Consider the following 19,881-nt stretch of genomic DNA (forward strand, 5'->3'; position numbering starts at 1 on the left):
TGTACTGGAGGTCTGTGATGAGTGGATAAAATCTCACTCACTTGCTCCTCATCGTGAACGAGAAACTGTTGCTATATACTCTGTCTCAGCATATTTTTTGAATGTCTTCTATCGTTGGTCACCCAAATACCCTCATTTCCAACATGACAACCCCCAAAATTCCAGAGTTTTGTCAAGTAATAAAAAAAATGAGGAGGAGTAGGAACCATTTCATTATATTTTATGAAACTGAGAGTTAGAAATGTCTTCAATTTGATGCATCTAGAGGTCTCCAAAAAGTAACTAACAGGTTGACAAAGCTGTTTTAATACCATAATATCAAAATGCCACCCCTCCTCACCTCCCCAGAAAATGGCCAATTCTTAAAGCCCAGGGTTGAATCAGGTTTGATGTGTAAAGTGTCCTTCAATGTCTGCGGGTTCTTGGCATTTTGACAGTCATTTGGAAGTAGCCATTTCAGCTATTGCAGTGGGGACAGTTTCAGTGGCCCACTCTAAAAAGGCCAATGTAAACTATTTCAGTCAGAAAAAAAAAATCTCATGAGAGAGATGGCAAGGTTTGATCTGGATCTGGGAAGGTGGTCGGTTTGGGTCTGCAGAGGGAGGAGAATGCTCTAGCTGCCAACCATATGAACACTCAATTTTCGGAGCATACCGAGCTCACACATGAGCCTCACCTCTTGCAGGCTGCCTGGCCATGGGCGGTCACTCAGCCTCTCTCTCCCCGGCCTCATCTGTTAAGGGAGGAAGGACCAGACTCAGGGCCGTTGGGAACGGTAAGTGAGCCATGCACAAGGTAGAAAGTGAAAGTGTTAGTCGCTCAGTCGTGTCCTACTCTTTGTGACCCCACGCATGTGAGAGTTGGACTATAAAGAAAGCTGAGCACCGAAGAATTGATGCTTTGGAACTGTGGTGTTGGACAAGACTCTTGAGAGTCCCTTGGACTGCAAGGAGATCCAACCAGTCCATCCTGAAGGAGATCAGTCCTGGGTGTTCATTGGAAGGACTGATGCTGAAGCTGAAACTCCAATACTTTGGCCACCTCACGAGAAGAGTTGACTCATTGGAAAAGACCCTGATGCTGGGAGGGATTGGGGGCAGGAGAAGGGGACGACAGAGGATGAGATGGCTGGATGGCATCACTGACTCAATGGATGTGAGTTTGAGTAAACTCCGGGAGTTGGTGATGGACAGGGAAGCCTGGTGTGCTGTGGTCCATGGGGTCGCAAAGAGTAGGACATGACTGAGCAACTGAACTGAACTGGACTGTTGCCTACCAGGTTCCTCTGTCCGTAGGATTTCCCAGGCAAGAACACTGGAGTGGGTTGCCATTCCCATCTCTGGGGGATCTTCCCGACACAGTGATCGAGCCCAGGTCTCCTGCGTTGCAAGGAGATTCTTCACTGCCTAAGCCACCAGGGAAGGCCGCAGGGCAAGCCTTCAGTCAGGGTCAGTGGGTGTGGTTACTCGGGGAGAGGGCAGCCAGTCAGAGCTCAGACTGGATGTTGGAGGTTGTCTCGTTGGAATCATGGAAGGTGTCGAAGACCGCTGGAGAATTCTGGAAAGGCAATAAGGGGACTGTGGGTTTGCTTTTCTAGGAAATTAATAGGGGGGTGTTATAGAGATGACATTACAAAAACAGGGCTTAATGAAGCTTATGCTGTTTTATCTTGCACAGCTTGACTGATACTATTTATTGATTGTTTAGTTGGTTCTGGCATATACCAGAAAGTTTCCTTTTAAAAGGTATATCATCTAGAAGTTTAATTCTTTTTGGTGCTGAAATTCCTTTATTCGGTGGTAAGGATTGTTTCACTTGAAATTTGCACTGGATTTATAGGCTCACTCAGGTGTCTTATTTCTTGGTTAATTTGGCAACAGTCGCTTAAAGTCCTCATAAAACACATTAAGGATTCTTTCTGAATTGTACATCATGGTCCAAGCTAGCGAGAGCTAACGACAACTTTTCTATTAAACTTTCTGATTAAAAATGTTCAAGCGGAGGTCTTTATTTTAGTATAAAATTGCTTTATGGTTTTTGGGAAGCTGGCAGGAGATAATATAATACGCCATTGCTGTGAGTTTTCAGCAAGCTGCCAAATGGACTCCGCTGCTGTGAGCTTTACAATTATCTGAACCTTTCTCGTCCATCTGCAAGATTATGAACATTAAAGCTGATCATATCCTACACTTAAATTACCATTTTTGCATTATCTTCAGTTCCTATGAATGGTTCTTGAATTATAATCTTTTTTTTGGAAAGCAAATGTTTATAGGAATGATATTAAGGGCCAGGAATTTTAATTATGACAACTTTTGTACATTATTGTTTCTTGAACCTTATGCCTACTTTTCTCAATATTGAAAATGGCTTGAAAGCAGTAGGATTATTAGAAAACTGACTCTATCACAGATGTGAATCACCAGGGGCCCCATTGGTATGCTTGCTTTAGACCTGAGCCCTAAAATGGGTTTGGGTGATACAGCTAATTTTGTCTGATGTAATATAGCGTTCCAGTGATCTCAGTGATTAAATCAGTGATTTGATTTAATAAAACAATTCTAAAGGGTCAAGTGATTTTTTCCTTCAAAAGGTTTTATTAATTTATTTTAAAAGAAATCTTGTTTTTACTGTTTATCCTGTACATTTGAAAGAGCTAGATAATCCGAGTTAAATAAGTTAACTAAACTCTTGAGGATGCTCACATAATAGAACATAGTCAGCCACTAAAAGTGTTGGCTGTTGTCAGGATCACCTCTCATTCACATGTGAAATTTTGCAAAGATACACTTGCTTGGAACAGCCTCTATAGATTCAAATAAGATATTGATGGGCTAAGAGGCAGAACTGATCTAGGGTTGGCCATGAGCACCTGTATTTTATATCAGTTCCGTAGGGTGATTCTAAAGCATAGCACTAGCTGAAAAGTACAGTTGACAAAAATTGTTTAATAGCATGTAGAAATATCCACAGTACGTGAAATAAGCTGTTTACTGGGTATAATATGATTCCACTAGGAGAAAAAAGAAACAAAGTTAACAGTTTTCTCCGATGATATATACAGGCAATAATTCAGGAACACCTAATCTCTGGAGATTCAAACTTGCATTTGCAAGTCAGTTCTTCTTTATTTGACAGGTTAATTATCCATGTCTATAGTATTTCTTGGAGAAGGAAATGGCAACCCACTCCAGTGTTCTTGCCTGGAGAATCCCAGGGATGGGGGAGCCTGGTGGGCTGCCGTCTTTGTGGTCGCACAGAGTCGGATACGACTGAAGTGACTTAGCAGCAGCAGTAGCATAGTATTTCTTAGACATGGATAAGTAGAGTCCCTTGGACTGCAAAGAGATCAGACCAGTCCATCCTAAAGGAAATCAGTCTTGAATGTTCACTGGAAGGGCAGATGCTGAAGCTGAAACTCCAATACTTTGGCCACGTGCTGTAAAGAACGGACTGAATGGAAGAGACCCTGATGCTGAGAAAGATCGAAGGCAGGAGGAGAAGAGGCCGACAGAGGATGAGATGGTTGGATGGCATCACTGACTCAATTGACATGAGTCTGAGTAAACTCCAGGAGTTGGTGATGGACAGGGAGGCCTGACGTGCTGCAGTCCATGGGGTCGCAAAGAGTCGGACACGACTGAGCGACTGAACTGAGCTGAGTGACTGACTGGTAGTATTTCAGAAGTGCCTTCCTTTGCTCCCTTTCCATTGGCCTTTGGGGGTAGGTTATATGTGTACACTGTTATCTGCTAAATTGCATATTGCTCCACTTGGCTATGTGGGTTCTTTGAAATATTTCCACACCCTGAGCCTGGCAGATACATCAGAATTTGACATGCAGACCTGGATATCCTCTTTGGAAAGGAAAAATGGAGAAAAAGCCAAATACTAGATGAAATTCTCTCCTAGATCACATTTTTAGAAAATGTTATGGCCCTGATTGTAGTCCAATGTGAGCTAAAAGAGGCCGTAAATCCTGAACGAGCTCATGCAGTTAGAACAAATTTTGCTTAGAACTCCAGAGAAGAGGCCTCATTCTCTGTCTGCTCAGGATGTTGCCCACACACGTACTTTCAAGTCTTTCATTTCAAATAGCACTATTCTCCCAGAAATCCTCCAGCCTATGTATGCACTTTCAGTATCATCACATTTCCTTTAATTGATGTTCTCAAGTTCCTATTTCTGGAGTCTTAGGCCTTCGAACGTATTTGTTTTCTAGCTCTTACTGACACTTCCTTGCCTGTAAAATTTTCCCGGGTCTCATCCATCAGGCAGTCTGAACTGCTAACACCTACTGGGGCTGAAGAACCACTTCCACTTAAGCAACTGTCATCTTATTACTGAGCTAGAAGAGTCAGTGGCACTTTTAATCTTACCGGGTGTAATCTTCCCTCACATTCGCACAAGGCTGTGTTTTTGCCTGTTTGTCACCATCTCAGGGCCGCCTTTATTCTGCCTGTCAGAATTGCGCCCTTAAAGGTGCAGTTGTCTTCATTATTATCCTCTATCTCTCCTTCCCTTGGATCCTTTATTTCTTTCCGTATATGTTCGGAAAAAAAGAAAGAAGGGGGAATTTAAAGTGTAATTTTTAACTTTTTCCATAGTCTGATTTTGTGCAGTGTTGAAATCTCTAGCATAGTTTTCTGTGTATCCTGTGCTCATGGACCTCATTCTTATTCCCTCGGAGTGGGGGGTCTTCTCTCGCAAAGTCAGGGCTAATACGCAGGAGTGGTGCAAACCCAGGAAATGAACCTGTCAGCCTGATCTTTTCCCAGTTGACCTCTGCCCAGTACTTGCAGCAGGCCCTTCAGTGACATTGTCTGACTCTTGCTTTATTTTTGCTCTGTTTTGTGGCATCTACTGTTTGGTTTAGATTTACACTTGGATATGCCGTTCCTTTTGCTGGACGTGTTTTTCATTTCAACTTGGAGTGAATTTTGCTTTGAGTTTTCATTATATGAACAGTTTGACAGTGTTTTTTTCTTCAGGAGATGAGGAAGATGGCTAGTTGTTTGTTTTCACTCTGTACCAATACTTTACTTGGCATTTAAATTAGATTCTGAGTTTCTGGAGAATGTATGAGTCAGTGAGAATCAGTTTTTATGAGACGGAACTCTGAGGGATTTTTTTTTACTAGCACTTAAAGATATTGATTTGTTTCTCATTATAGAAACTGAAATTAAACACATATCTAGGAAGAGTTCAATGTGGAACAAATGAGTAGTTCTGAAAATAGTATGTCAGAGAAGAAAAAAAATCAGAAAATGGCTCGAGAAGTTGTACTTTGAACAACGTTTGCTCTTTACAAAGGACAATGAGAAAATCCTCGTCATAAGCAGGGGCCCCACACAAAACTCTTGGCTTTCCTTGCTAATGAAAAGCTGCAGAGACTGTGTATTGTTGTCTTCATAATCTGTTCTTCTCCCAGCAAGTCTCCTGTCTGTCCCTACCTGAATCTTTTGCTTAATATTTCATTTTATAAATTTAAAGAGAGCTCACTCTTCTTCCAAAAAGGTTTTTGCTTTGTTTCACAACAGTATACACACTACATTAATATGAGGAAGAACACCGTTAGGGTCTCCTGCACAGCTCCTAACAGCTCAGAGATTTCCCTAAAACGATCCTGAACCTTTTCTGTGGTGTCTACTGTCACCGTTGGTGCTTTTGTCTATCCCCATGGCTTCAGAGTTCAGTTTTTGAGTGATGTCCAAATATGTAATTCTCTGACCTCTTCCTTGAATAAGAGACATGTAATTCCAATCTTCTACTGGATCATTCCACCCGAATTTTTAGCTGAGACCTCGAATTCACATTTTCATTTAACAGTATAATCCTTGATAAAATGCATGTGGCCGTGTTGGTTTATTGCCAAAATTCCCAGAATGACTCAGTCATAAGGAAAGCTATTCATATAATCCACCCATAACCAAAGAATCTAAGGGTACTGGGAACCATGTCATCATCTACATCGATTCTGAAAAAGCAGAGCAGTCAGTCTCTTGTTTGACAACCCGTCATAGACTGGCATAGGGATAGATATAGAAAAATACAAACGGTTGGATATAGACTAAAAAGTTATATTAACCCATAGAATGATAGAAGTCATTTGATAAAAATTAATATAAAATAACAAGCTGCATCACATACCAAAATAAATGTAAGGTGAGTAAAAGACAAAAAGCAGGTATTCCCCAAGGCTTTTTAAATTTGCCTCCTTGGAGGAATGATCCCCTGGGAGAATTCTGGAAGGGAGGAAGGAAACCCTGTACTCAGCCGGAGAGTGGGCCTGTGGAGGTGGAATCCCTCTTCCGTTTCTCTTGTTAATTTAGGCTTGGTGGTGCTATGATTTTCTGGGATGTGTGTGAACTGGTGTGGTTTCTAGTTGCTTCTTTCCTTCCACAGTATATTCAATCTCCTAGGCTTGCTGTGTTCTCTGGTAATAGAAAACGCAGCCTCAGGTTTTATCCAGTCCATCTCCCAGCTGTCCTCTCTGTTGTCTTTTTAGATAGTGGTATGAAAATCTCAAGATGTGATTTTTAGACTTTAATTTCTTATTTTCAGGGCAGTCAATGAAAGGCTGTTTATTTCCCATGAAAGTTGTGAGTCAGGGTGGCTCCTGGTGGCACCTCTTCCTGATCAAGCCCACAATGCATGTCACTGTGCTCTCGTTGACAGAGAACAACTTTTATTTTATAAATATACATGTCTCAGATACACGTTTCCGCAGTCGCTGGTATTTCATTAACTTCATAAGATCGATAGAAAGAGCTAGAAGGCGCAGCTTTGCACACACCCAAGACTGTTTAGCGTTTGTATCTGTAAAGATGACTTGAAAACCGCCCAGTAGGGCAGCATGTTGAATGTGGATGACAGGGGATAAGCCAGACCCAAACCAGAAAAGAGCTCATGCTGGGCACTAATCCTATGAAATAACTTATCCCTGATTTCTCTGTTTTAGCTCTGAACTGACTTGTTTATTTTAATGGCCTTCAACCGCTGTTCTTGGGACAAGATGAGACATAGCATTGTGTAGTTTTCAATACATAGTGCTTTAACAAGTGCCCAGTGTTCATTCTGGACACTTTTATTCTTCTGTATTTTTGGAAAGATATATTTTGCTACTTTTTTAGTAATGGGTTTCTCCACGTCACCATCCGGTGACTACTGTTATTTTAAGATGGTAATAAATTTGTGTTATGAATCCTTTGGCTTATGCTTTGAATGCTCACCGTTTCAATGCAGTGTGCGCAGTGTTGAATGGTACTCAGGACTTTACCAAATTCTGGAAGGAAATATATTGTGAATATGTAGCCTGGAGCTTTCATTTTGTACCCACACGATCTCTCATCACTTTAAAAGAGAGCTTTAATAAGTGCGTGTGGGTATATATGTAGTTTCAGCCTCTCGTTTTCTCTTTTGTTAACTAATAGTTTTCTATTTTACTAGATTAAATTATCAAATCATGTTGATCTTAAGGAATAAATAATGTATATAATGAGAGCATTCTATCATAAGAGCATCAAAACATCTGTATTAGACAGCTATTCAAAATATTGAATGCTGGGGTCTCTTGTGACACTTGTACACAGAAGTATAACTTATATTCAGGATCATGTATCATTTTCTCTTAACAGTTGACTTCAAACCCCGTGCCAGCATGGATACTGTCCATCATATGTTACTGTTTGGATGCAATATGCCAGCGTCCACTGGAAATTACTGGTAAGGGATGGGTTCATAATACAAAGGGGTGTAGAAAATGTATTTTTTGTTAGTACAAAGTGCATCTTTGCAAATATTTTGTGGCTGATTAATAAATAGGCAGAATATTTCTTTGGTAGAAGAGAGTTGTTCTTTTCCATCTCATGCTTATCATGGTTTGATTTTCACACTTGTTCAGCCTGCTGTGGCACAGCCATCAGTCTTTGTCACTGACTTGATGAATATATGGTCGTTGTCAGAGATAGCATGTCAAGATGGAGACAGCTTGTAGAGAAAGACTGAAACCGAGATGATGGATACCCTGATGTTTATTTTTTTAAGTCCATGATTCAACCCAAAGAGTACCATGGATCTGTTCGTTGAGTCCTCTTATCCCATATGCTGTGCTAGGTGGCCTGTATACACCAATTAAAATGAAAATGAAAATTTTGGCTAATGTCTCTTCAAGGAGGCATTACCCCACTTCATAGATGAGGAGTCTGAAGCTCAAAGAGTCAGTGACTTGTGCAAGATAACGCAGCTGTCTGGAGTCACACCAGGACTGAACCTTGGGCTGTCTGGTTTCAAATCCAAAGTTATTTCTGTTTTACCACACTGCCTCCCATTTATTCAAGTAACTGTGGCAGTTTTAGAATCTCTTTTAATCATTGCGGTAAATCTTAATATCATATCATGAACAATCAATAAACATCTATTAAATGTCTGTTATATGCCAACACTGCAGCAGGTGCTGGGGGATGTTCTCAGATAAACAGATATATTTTCTGCCCCCAGAAGCTTACAGCGTAATTGTGGCTTGAGAAATTCCCTTTCATTTTATCCTCTGGGAGTTCATGAAGATCAGTGATCTTTGAAAACAGCCATGCATTTTAAGCCTCATATTTTGCACCTCTAGCCAGAATCACTGTTACATATTTAACAGACCAGAATGACTGGTGTGTCCTGCTTTGCATTTGGAAAGGGACTGTTCTGTGCTCCTGCCCTTGCATAGTCAGGGAGGCTGATAGACCCTTCTCTGCGCATCCTAATGTTCATCAGGCTGATTCAAGGCACGCAGCAGCTGCTTTCTAGTCACTTTTATAATAAACAATTGTAATATGTATTTGTAACTGTTAAAAGCACAGGGCAATTGGTAGAAGTCTCCCTGGACCAAGTACCATCAAAGCGTTTGTTAATAGGCTTAAGTTATTTGAGGAAAGGGGCGTATCATGTAGGAAGCCAGCTCACATGACTGGTGTGTGGCAAAATGGAGTCAGCAAATCACAGTTAATGCCCTTTGACATCAACATTCCAGATTTTGCTCTTTAATAAATTTTTGTAAATAAAATCCTGGGGATTAAAAGGTTATTCTGTGACAGCTTTTTCTGAATCTTATTCAGCAAATCACATATTCTGGTTTTTATGTTTTAAAAATATTTCTTGTGAAATGAGCGATATTTACCTTTGAATTAGAATTAGTGAAAATAGCTAGAGGGCATGTAAGCTTTTAAAATCTGCTTTAGCTTCACTGTAATTCAAGAGAATGAGTGAAAAAATAAAATAGCACTTAAATGTTATCATGGTTTTAATTATTAAGAAAAATTATATAAAATGAACTAAACCTGGTTCACCATTTTCATGTATAGGGACTATCAAAAGAAACATATTATTTTGACTCTTTTAAAAATATTAATGTCCTTAAATGTACTATTTTGAAATTAAGTTTATAAAATATATTTTCCAAAAGACTTCCAGATTGGGGAAAAAATTCAAAGAAAGATGTATGTGAAAGTAAAAACAGCCATTTTGAGTAAAGTAAAGTAATTGCTGCAACATTGTTTTTGTTTTTTTGCTAAAATTATTACTTGAAAGGTATCATAAACGTGTAGGGAACTATCTGGATTCCATCGGTAAATTATTTATTCCATGTGGGTTGGCCTTTACTTTTTCACTATAGCAAGGGACTGACACGAGATCATTTGTAGAACTCTATGCTCTAAACTTTCATAATTCTGTGAATATAAATTGCATGCAAATTCTGAGTCAGATTGGAAAGGCATCATTATCAGGAGCTGGAGACAGGAATGAGTTACACTGGTGGACTCATCTCAAGCAGGCAGTCCTCTGTGTTTTGCCATTGAGTTGCATCACTGAGTAATTAGAATTCTTAATGATGTTATACCCACATCATTTTAAATGGAGTTTTAAAAATCTGTCTTGCAGCCCATATTCCCTGTTAATCTATAGGTTAGTTATAATTGACTTTGTAATCGTATACCATGGACAATAATTGATGCTTTTAACCAGCTCAAAGTGTCCATCTAGCATTTAAAAGTAGAATGTTTTTTCACTTCATAAATGTAGGATCTGCTCAATATGCAAGCTAGGAAATGTACATTAAGTAAAACTGTTCTAGTGACTCGGGCTTTCACAGTCCAGCCTTGTTCTCCATTTAAAAATGAGGTAGACTTTTTATCCCCCAATATTTGGGAAAATCCGTGCATCTTTTGAGCTTCCCTGGTGACTCAGAAGGTAAAGAATCTGCCTGCAATGCAGGAGACCCCAGGTTGACCCCTGAGTTGGGAAGATCCCCTAGAGAAGGGAATGGCAACCTACTCCTGTATTTTTGCCTGGAGAATTCCATGGTCAGAAGAGCCTGGCGGACTACAGTCCACAGCATCGAAAAGAATCGGACATGGCTGAGCGGCTAACACTACCACTACCGTTTAAAGCATTAGAGCTCACAGCTGAACTTTTCAGTTGCTTCACAGAAACATCCCCTACACCCTACCCCTGATGCCCCTCAGGCTCAGACAGTCGGCAGATATTTTCCGATCGCTTAGCTTCTTATTCTCCCACCTGCATTATAATTCTAATAACAAAAGTCTATCAGTGCCAAAAGCCTTGCATTATTTTTCTACATTGTTTGAGTCATGGAATTTATCACACTCATTTTACAGTTGCAAATCTATTCTTCTGTTGCTCCAAGATATAGACAGTACTTAAATGAAGATTCCCAAATTTTCACGTATATTTTTGGTTATGATACCAGCAGTGGTTTTTGATGTGTAAGAATATCAAGAACTCATTCACACTCTGAGGAAATCATTTTGAGAATACAAAACTGTTTTAGTGAAAAAAGATAAAGTGAAGAGGATATTTTAATACCATGATGAGATTAAAAATCCACCTTTTAAAGCAAGACAAGAAAAATTTAAACAATTTTTTCCTCTGCCCTTTGGTCTCCCCGCTCCACTCTAGTGGGCATTGTGCATCTGCACTGTGTATTAATCAGACCTCCCCAGTTGAAATTGGGATTAAAATACCTGGTCAAGGGTAAAGATCAGCTTTTATTCTCCTGGCAACTATCATGTGCTTCTTTAGAAAATAACATTCCTTTCTCAGTCCTGTCAGGGCTCATGATGACCCAGAACCCACTGTGTACCTGCGGACATCTTTGGTAAACTTTATGTCCAATGCCAATATATCATTTCCCTTAAAGACAGAGACTGGTATAGAACTGATGGTCAGACAATCTGGGAGATGCTGGGCTATACCTAACGGACATCCTGAAATACTAACTTGTGACCTTATTTGTGATCACTAGCAATATTATTTGTGTTCCGCCTGTTTTACAAGGTAATTGTTCATTACCCTTCCAGATATGTGCCTGAGCCTCAGATGAAAATTAATGATGATTAGGCGACTTGAAACCATTCATCAAATATATAGACCTGTAAGATCAGTGATTGTAGTAGTGTCATTCTAAATGTGGGAAGAAGAGACAGGAGAAAACCATTTCCTGGACCGTAACAGACTCGGAAGACAGATGGGCCAGAGGCTCTCGGCTGTGGGTTACAGGGTGAGGCCCAGTAATAGAACATCGAGTGGTCTATCAAGAAAATGTTTTCCTGGTCTGGGAATGAGCATTCCGAGCATCCTGGGACAAACCGGTCACAGAATGCCTCCCAAACCTTGGTGCAAATTAGGACTGAAAGAAAAGGGCTTGTAAAATAAAGACTATTGCCCACCATCCAGTTCTACAGGAATCAAGTCATTGGCCACTACAGTCACTGCCCTGCAGTACACCCTGAAAGGAATTCAGGGTGAAGGTCAGGCTGTAGCCCCTTGTGCTCTGGGAAAACTGGCACAACTGGCCGCCAGATAGACATTTGGCGGGGCGGGAGCGGGGGTGGGGCTAGATTTTATGACTCAATTTCTTGCATCCGCCCATACTTAGAAAAGCGTTTACAGCGTTAACTAAGACGTCTGCTCCTTATGACTAGCAGCAGCCTTGTCCGGAGTTGTGCGCTTGGCTGCACACACTCACTGCACCAAAATCAGATATGTACTGACCTCCCCACCTACCGTTCCCAAACAGTTCTCAGAGACTGCCTCCTGGGTTATAAACCTCAGTTTGGCTCCAAGAAAATTTTCCATTGCTTTCTTAGGGTCACTACTCTTTCAACTTGTAAAAGTAATTTATTTTTACGGTTTGGAAAAAATATTTTGTCCCATTTAGATTGGTTAGTTTCATTAATTTAAAAGTTTCTTTATTCAGTCACATACAAAATTATATAAAGAGAAAAAATGTGAAAAGGAGAGCTAGGATTGAGTCTAGTTGGAGGGGTTATAGCAAAAAGTAGTGTTTTACACAGTGTCTTAAGACACCTTCTTTTACCTTGAACCCTGTTAAACTGTTTAATTTCCTCATGGTTCTAAGTTTAATAAAGAACTCCAATTTTTCTGTTACATTACTTTAAGTTTTATGTGTTACATTTCTCTTTAAGTTTATTTTTAATTGGAAGATAATTGCTTTTACATTGTTGTATTAGGGCTTCCCTGGTGTCTCAGATGGTAAAGAATCTGCCTGCAATGCAGGAGACCCGGGTTTGATCCCTGAGTTAAGATTCCGTGGTGAAAGGAATGGTTACCCACTCTACTATTCTTGGCTGGAGAATTCCATGGACAGAGAAGCTTGGCAGGCCACAGTCCACGGGGCTGCAAAGAACCAGACACGACCAACACTTTCACTTTTCTTTAGGGTTCAGACGAATTGAAAGGGGAACACTGAAACATGTGCATTACCACATATAAAGTAGATAGCCAATAGGAAGTTGCTGGTAACACAGGGAATTCAGCCTGGTGCTCTGTGACACCCTAGAGGGGTGGGATGGGGGGAGAGGTGGAAGGGAGGTTCCAAGAGGGAGGGGACAAATGTGTATTTATGGCTGATTCACACTGTTGTATGGTGCATTCCCTGTGATTCGTTTTTGTTGTTGTTGTTGATACCCAAAACATCAAGTTCAGATTTCCTCTCTTCTCTGTTTATTAACTAGGATTTCCCCCTGTTTTCATGCTAGTGTTTTATTTTCACTGCCAGCAAGTTGGCAAATAGGTGTGTGTGTAATAACAGTTCCCCCTGAAATTATGAAGTCATAATTCACCCCCTGTCCTCAGGCAGCACTTTTAATATGCAGGCGAAGAGCTGTTCTGATGATGTTTCACTGTGGTGCTGCCCTCCTTTGCTCTCTGTAATTGTCTCTTTCTCCTGTTCATTAAAATATATTTACAGTTGTATTAAGTTTACATGAAAACAGTAGACACAGCATGAAGCAGTTTTCATTATGTAGTCATTTTAATTTTAAAGTTTTTTTTTTTCCTCTGCACGTATTCCAGTCTTTTGTGTCTCATTCCAAATTAGCAGCTCACACTGGTAATGTGTCTAGTTAATTATATGCATGTGCGTTTAAATTGCATACATTGATGTGAACCTTTTAATATACTGTGGGGTGGTCCCTTTATAGTCAGGGTGGGCCTGGTGCTCAGTTCTAAATTAACATATCTTTGAGGATGCACGTAACCAGCTGATGGAAAAGCAGCAGCTCTTCTGGCCCGTGGCAGGAAGGCAGCAGTACCTGTCAGAGGGAACGCTCATCCTTCCTTCTAGACTTTTAGAGGAGGAGGCAGCTGCATCTAGGGCCCAAGGGGGAGTAGTGGCATCAGGATTGGAGCAAGCAAGCAATAGCTCCATTTCCTGGACCCCATCTGTACTTGCAGGCTGAAGTCAAAGTGTAGCCGGTCCAAGTTCCCCAGACTTGTTGGCTGAATTGGAGCCATAACTAAGCAGACACTGTTTGGGGCTTTTAGACGTCAGTAAAGGAAAATGAGGTCAGAAAATGAAGTGCTGAAAACTAGGTAGTTTACATATTAAAAGATGTACTCCCACTCTCCATGAAAATACGGTAAATTTTAGATCTTGGAAATTCCATGTATCTATTCAATCCGTGTAGTCGAAGCTGTGGTTTTTCCAGTAGCCATGTATGGACGTGAGAGTTGGACCATAAAGAAAGCTGAGCACCAAAGAACTGATGCTTTTGAACCATGGTGTTGGAGAAGACTCTTGAGAGTCCCTTGGACTGCAAGGAGATCCAACCAGTCCATCCTGAAGGAAATCAGTCCTGAATATTCATTGGAAGGGCTGGTGCTAAAGCTGTAACTCCAATACTTTGGCCACCTGATGCAAAGAACCGACTCATGGAAAAAGACCCTGATCCTGGGAAAGATTGAAGGCAGGAGGAGAAGGGGACAACAGAGGATGAGATGATTGGATGGCATCCCCGACTCAATGGACATGAGCTTGAGTAAACTCCTGGAGTTGGTGATGGACAGGGAGGCTTGGCGTGCTGCAGTCCATGGGATCCAAACGAGTCGGACATGACTGAGTGACTGAACTGAACCAATTCAATGAATACGTTTCTTTATTCTATTTTTACTGTAATAGTCATTTTTTAAAAAATAATAAGTGGTTAGCTACATGAGTTTCATGCTTTGAAAATCATAATGTTTTGTTCATATACATTGTTTTGGCATTTAGAATAGTTTTGGAGCACTTCTGTTTGTAAGGTGAGGTTGTATCGTATACACTTTCTATTCTGCTGAGCACAGGGCTGGCATGCTGCAATCCATGGGGTTACCAAGAGCTGGACAGGGCTGAGCGACTGAACTGAACTGAGCGCAGGGCTTAGGGCCCAAGACAGTTTGTGACTGCAGATCCCAAGACTGTGTTCGCAGTGCTGGGTGATTAAAGTGAATGGGCCTCTTCCGTACTGTGCCTTGTACTTTGACGTGATCAGCTATGTCGAGTTAAAATGACTGTTTTCAGTCTTAGGAATTAACACTGGGTTTGAAACCTGTTTCTAATGACGCTTATGACCAGCTACACTTTACAGATCTAAGGGTGCTTCTACAGGTTGTTGAATCTTTTCTTGGAAAGAATTATTGCAGCTGGTTAAATGAGGGTGTTTCCAGTTGTTCTAACTTGGACTCATTCTCAAGCTGAAGCAGTAGTGCTTTACCGTCCTATGAAGCTTTAGCTTAAATTCCTTTCAACTGCTTCTATTTATTAGCCACCTGCTGTGTTTTTTTTTTAAATGCCACTGTCTCCACAGGGTTACAGATGCTGATGAGGGAAGAAAGAGAAGTAGCTAAAACATAAATATACATACAGAGAAGCCTGTATGTGAGACACCCTGCTTGGTCACTCATTAAATGACTGGTTTCTGTTTTAGGGGGATGTTACTTCCCAGATAAGTATGCAGCTATGTGGCCTCCCTTATGATGATAATGATTTTTTGGTTGAGAATGGTATTTGTGTATGCTGCCACTAGGCACCCTCTCCACATCCTGCTGCTGCTACAATGCTTCAGTCGTGTCCGACTCTGTGCGACCCCAGAGACAGCAGCCCACCAGGCTCCGCCGTCCCTGGGATTCTCCAGGCAGGAACACTGGAGTGGGTTGCCATTTCCTTCTCCAATGCAGGAAAGTGAAAAGTGAAAGTGAAGTCGCTCAGTCGTATCCGACTCTTAGCGACCCTGTGGACGGCAACCCACCAGACTCCTCCATCCCTGGGATTTTCCATGCGAGAGTACTAGAGTGGGATGCCATTGCCTTCTCCCCACATCCTAGCTACCTGTCATCTATAGGCTATACAGCAAGATTCACCAGGTGTCTTTTGCAGTCCCTCTTTGTTTTTTCTGCCATAATGAAACTTCTAAAGTTTAACATACATAACATATTGTCAGTATAAATAAAAATAACAGTCGTCAAAATCTGTGCCATCCTTGCTCTAAGCACTATAAAATGTGTCTTTGAGTGTAGTAGCAAAGTTAGACATAAGTTACTGCTACGCTAAAATTAATTGTATCCATTTCCTTTTTCTACTTTAAGATTGTAATAGATTCATGTAATATTGTATATCCGAATGGTATAAAGAATCTTCATTAAAATAGAGTTGCTCTAACTTCTAGTCACCAATGATCATATTACTCGGCTGCTTTTTAGGTGCTTGTATTAGAGGTGTTGATAGGATTTCCTTAGCAACTGATCACTTCTTAGTGGACTAGGGTCAGTTTTAATAAAATGGACTGGCATGGTTGTAAGCATCTTGATTGTTTCAACAGAAACTAACATTACGTGGCTTTAAACATTATTATGTTTTCACAAGATGATTATTTATGGTCACTAGGATAGCAATGTTATGTTGTTGTTCGGTCGCTCAGTCCTGTCCAACTCTTTATGCCCCATGGCCTGCAGCACGCCAGGCTTCCCTGTCTTTCACTATCTCCTGGAGCTTGCTCAAACTTATGTCCATTGAGTCAGTGATGCCATCCAACCATCTCATCCTTTGTCGTCCCCTTCTCCTCCTGCCTTCAATCTTTCCCAGCATCAGGGTCTTTTCCAGTGAGTTGGCTCTTTGCATCAGGTGGCCAAAGTATTAGAGCTTCAGCCTCAGCATCAGTCCCTCCAATGGATACTCAGGATTGATTTTCTTCAGGATTGACTAGTTGATCTCCATGCAGTCCAAGGGACTCTCAAGTGTCTTCTCCAACACCACCATTCAAAAGCATCAATTCTTTGGTGTTCAGCCTTCTTTATGGTCCAACTCTCACATCCATACATGACTCCTGGGAGAAAAACATAGCTTTGACTGGACAGACCTTTGTTGGCAGAGTAATGTCTCTGCTTTTTAATATGCTATTTAGGTTTGTTATAGCTTTTCTTCCAAGGAACAAGCATCTTTTAATTTCATAGCTACAGTCACCATCTGCAGTGATTTGGGAGTCCAGGAAAATAAAGCACAGTACAGTAACATTTAATATAGAACTGGAACTTTGAAATCAGAGCATCTTGGGTTCAAATCTCTATTCTACTACTTGTAATAAACATCAGTCCAGTTATTTAATCTGTATTGGTCTGTTTCCTCATCTATAAAATGGGGCTACTAATTCTGCCTCCTTGGGCCATCAGGAAGAGTAAGGGAGGGGGTGTAAGTAATACGGTTGGTTCAGTGCCTGACACATAGAAGTACTTAAAAAATGGTAACTATTATCTTTATTCATTTATTAATATGATATTTGTTAACCACCCACTATGTATCAAGGGCATTCTTAGGCACTGAGAATTTGGTCACACTTCTGCTCTTGAAGACTTATAGCCTCTCTGATCTGATGATGAAGAAGGGTAGGGTCAGGGTGGGGAGTGAGGGTGAAGCCTGGATATTGTGGTATTTTTCAGGCTGGTTCCTTTTAAATATCACTTCTATTTAGCTTTTGCATTAAAATCAAAGTGTTAGTTGCTCAGTTGTGTCCAACTCGTTGCAACCCCATAGACTGTAGCCCACCAGGCTCCTTTGTCCATTGGATTCTCCAGGCAGGAATACTGGTCCTCTGTCCATGGAATTCTCTAGGCAAGAGTACTGGAGTGGGTTGCCATTTCCTTCTCCAGGGGATCTTCCTGACCCAAGGGTTGAACCCAGGTCTCCCTATTGCAGGCGGATTCTTTACCTTCTGAGAATTATCCTTCCTATTTTGCTTCCCAGGTGGCGCTAGTGGTAAAGAACCCACCTGCCAGTGCAGGATAGGTAAGAGACTCGGGTTCAGTCCCTGGGTCAGGAAGATCCCTTGGAGGACGGCATGGCAACCCATTCCAGTAACCTTGCCTGGAGAATCCCATAGACAGGGGAGCCCTGTGGACTGCGGTCCATAGGGTCACAAACAGTCAGACACAATGAGCACGCGTGCAGGCATCCTTCTGATTACTATGTTAATGTAGGCCCTACACTGCAGGCAGATTCATCACCATCTGAGCCACCAGGGGAATTCCCTGGTTGGTGTATACCCATTGCACTGAAATTCACATAGGATTTGTCTAAACTGGGAAATATGTGCTGTGGGTTTATAAAGCAGTTGGTGAAATTTGAATTCCTGATTCATGCTGGATGCAGTTTTGAAAAGTAAGGACATACCGTGTATGTCATTGATTTTATAAGTGTTTCTTAAAGAAGCTTTCTAACTTTGGATTAATTTTCCTGTGATTCTCTTAAATACTTAATGCACTGAAACTGGAAATGAAGACCATACAGACTTAACTTTAGGGCATGACAATTTTGTTAAAAAAATTTTTTTCAGACAAAGGTAGGAATGATTTATCAGTTCTGATTTTTCCTAAGTAACCTTGGATTTTAACTAGCATTTAACAGATAGAACCCGAGGAGTACTTTAACAGTCATTTGTGTTTTATTTGTATAATTCAAGATGACAGGCTAGCACTTTTCAGAGCTTAGCATAGTCTGGAAATATTCATGCCATCTGAATGGTTTCCCCATGGATTAGAGGTGAAAAGGTTCTATAGCAAAGACCAAGGAATCCAGAGTAGTTTTATTTTCAAATGTTAATTCTTATCATTTTTGCTATGAATACTAAGAAACCACTAGGGAGTAGTGAGAATCTTTTCACGATTAACTGGTCTAACCTAGAGGAAACTTTAGGAGAAGCCCCTAGAATTACAAGAGTAAGAAACCTGGACGGTGAGGCCTGAAGTTACAGCAGCCATTGACCAAGGGTTACTTTGCTTCCTGGCCTTGACGCCCTTCTTCTTCTTCATAAGAATCATAAACATTCTCACTGTTTTTATAGGACCCTTTTTGGAAAGTCCACATATGCAATGCTATCTTTATCTTGTTGGTCATTTTATTAATATGTAGAGAAAGTGTGATAACTGTTTCCATTTAAAATGAGAAATGGAAATTTGACAATGAAAAGGTGCAGAGTTTATCCAAGTGTTCTTTGTTACTCTTTTATGTTATCCATTGTAGGACTCATTTCTCTTGGCCTCTTGTTTTTTCCTCTTCATTTAGTCCTCCCACACATTAAGTTTTAGAATGAATTTCACTATCCCTGAGCCCTCCAATGAGAGATTCTTTAGTCAACCTTGAGTTATATATAATTGTTAAAAAATCATAAAAAAGGATTTTAAATTCAAATCAAAGTTTGCTTTTGGAGCTCTTCTTTTACCAGACCTGAAAAGACCATAAAATATAAAATCATTGTCGTTTTGCAAACAAGTCAGAAGAACTTATTTTATCTAAAATTGATGTCAGAATTGCATACTCAAATTGCAGCTTAGTTCAGGTACGATAGTGGTCATCAAAGCTGATCTTCATATATACCATGAAGTCTCTGCCCATAAGTCAGCCTCATAACTAGAGATATAAAGGAGGGTGACAGACATAGGTTTGAGTCACGATGTGGCTGTGTGACCTTTTGACGGTTACTTACACTATCTGAGCTTATTCAGCTGTAAAGTGTAACCTACCTGGAATGTTCTTGTGAGAGTATGAGCTGCTTTGTACAAAATACCAGGCAGATGATACTTCAATTTTTTTTCCATATTTTAGTTAACTTTTCAACTAAAGATTTTTAAAATGTTATACTTGACAATACAATGAAACTTAGGCCAGTTCAATTATCTATGTGTTTGTATATAAAAAGTTAAAAATTGACTTAAAGTGAACTTCTCCAGACATTTTGTGAGTATTTACTACATGCCTCACAAGGCTGCAGGTGCTGGGAGTACAGGGTGAAAGGAGCAAAACCTCCAAGTCTACAGAGTCTGGTTGGAGAGGAGATAAGTCAGCCGATACTTCGGAGGCCTGCTCTCCTTAAAGAATGCAAGTTGGGTGGGATTCTCATCAGAGGAAGTGTCCTTGAGGAGGAGGAGTTTAATTGAATCTTGAACAAGAAAGTGAGTACAGGAGTGTCAGGCAGAGAGTTGGGGAAGGGGTTTTCGCAGAAGAGAGAACAGTGGAGAAGAGAGATTAAAAACTGGTAGAAACTT

At 40.6% G+C, this 19,881-nt stretch overlaps 1 protein-coding gene across 8 annotated transcripts in view; it reads left to right on the forward strand.

The window, feature by feature from the left end:
- The window catches only part of PAM (peptidylglycine alpha-amidating monooxygenase), a 314,353-nt gene that overhangs the window by 185,375 nt on the left and 109,097 nt on the right, over positions 1–19,881 (forward strand). For all 8 annotated transcript variants that reach the window (XM_070465860.1, XM_070465859.1, XM_070465862.1 and 5 more), the window contains one exon: positions 7,638–7,725. In XM_070465860.1, coding sequence (XP_070321961.1) covers positions 7,638–7,725 — 88 coding nt within the window. The remainder of the gene's footprint in view (positions 1–7,637; positions 7,726–19,881) is intronic.

Source organism: Odocoileus virginianus, chromosome 3, assembly GCF_023699985.2.
Source record: "Odocoileus virginianus isolate 20LAN1187 ecotype Illinois chromosome 3, Ovbor_1.2, whole genome shotgun sequence".
Classification (NCBI taxonomy): Eukaryota; Metazoa; Chordata; class Mammalia; order Artiodactyla; family Cervidae; genus Odocoileus; species Odocoileus virginianus.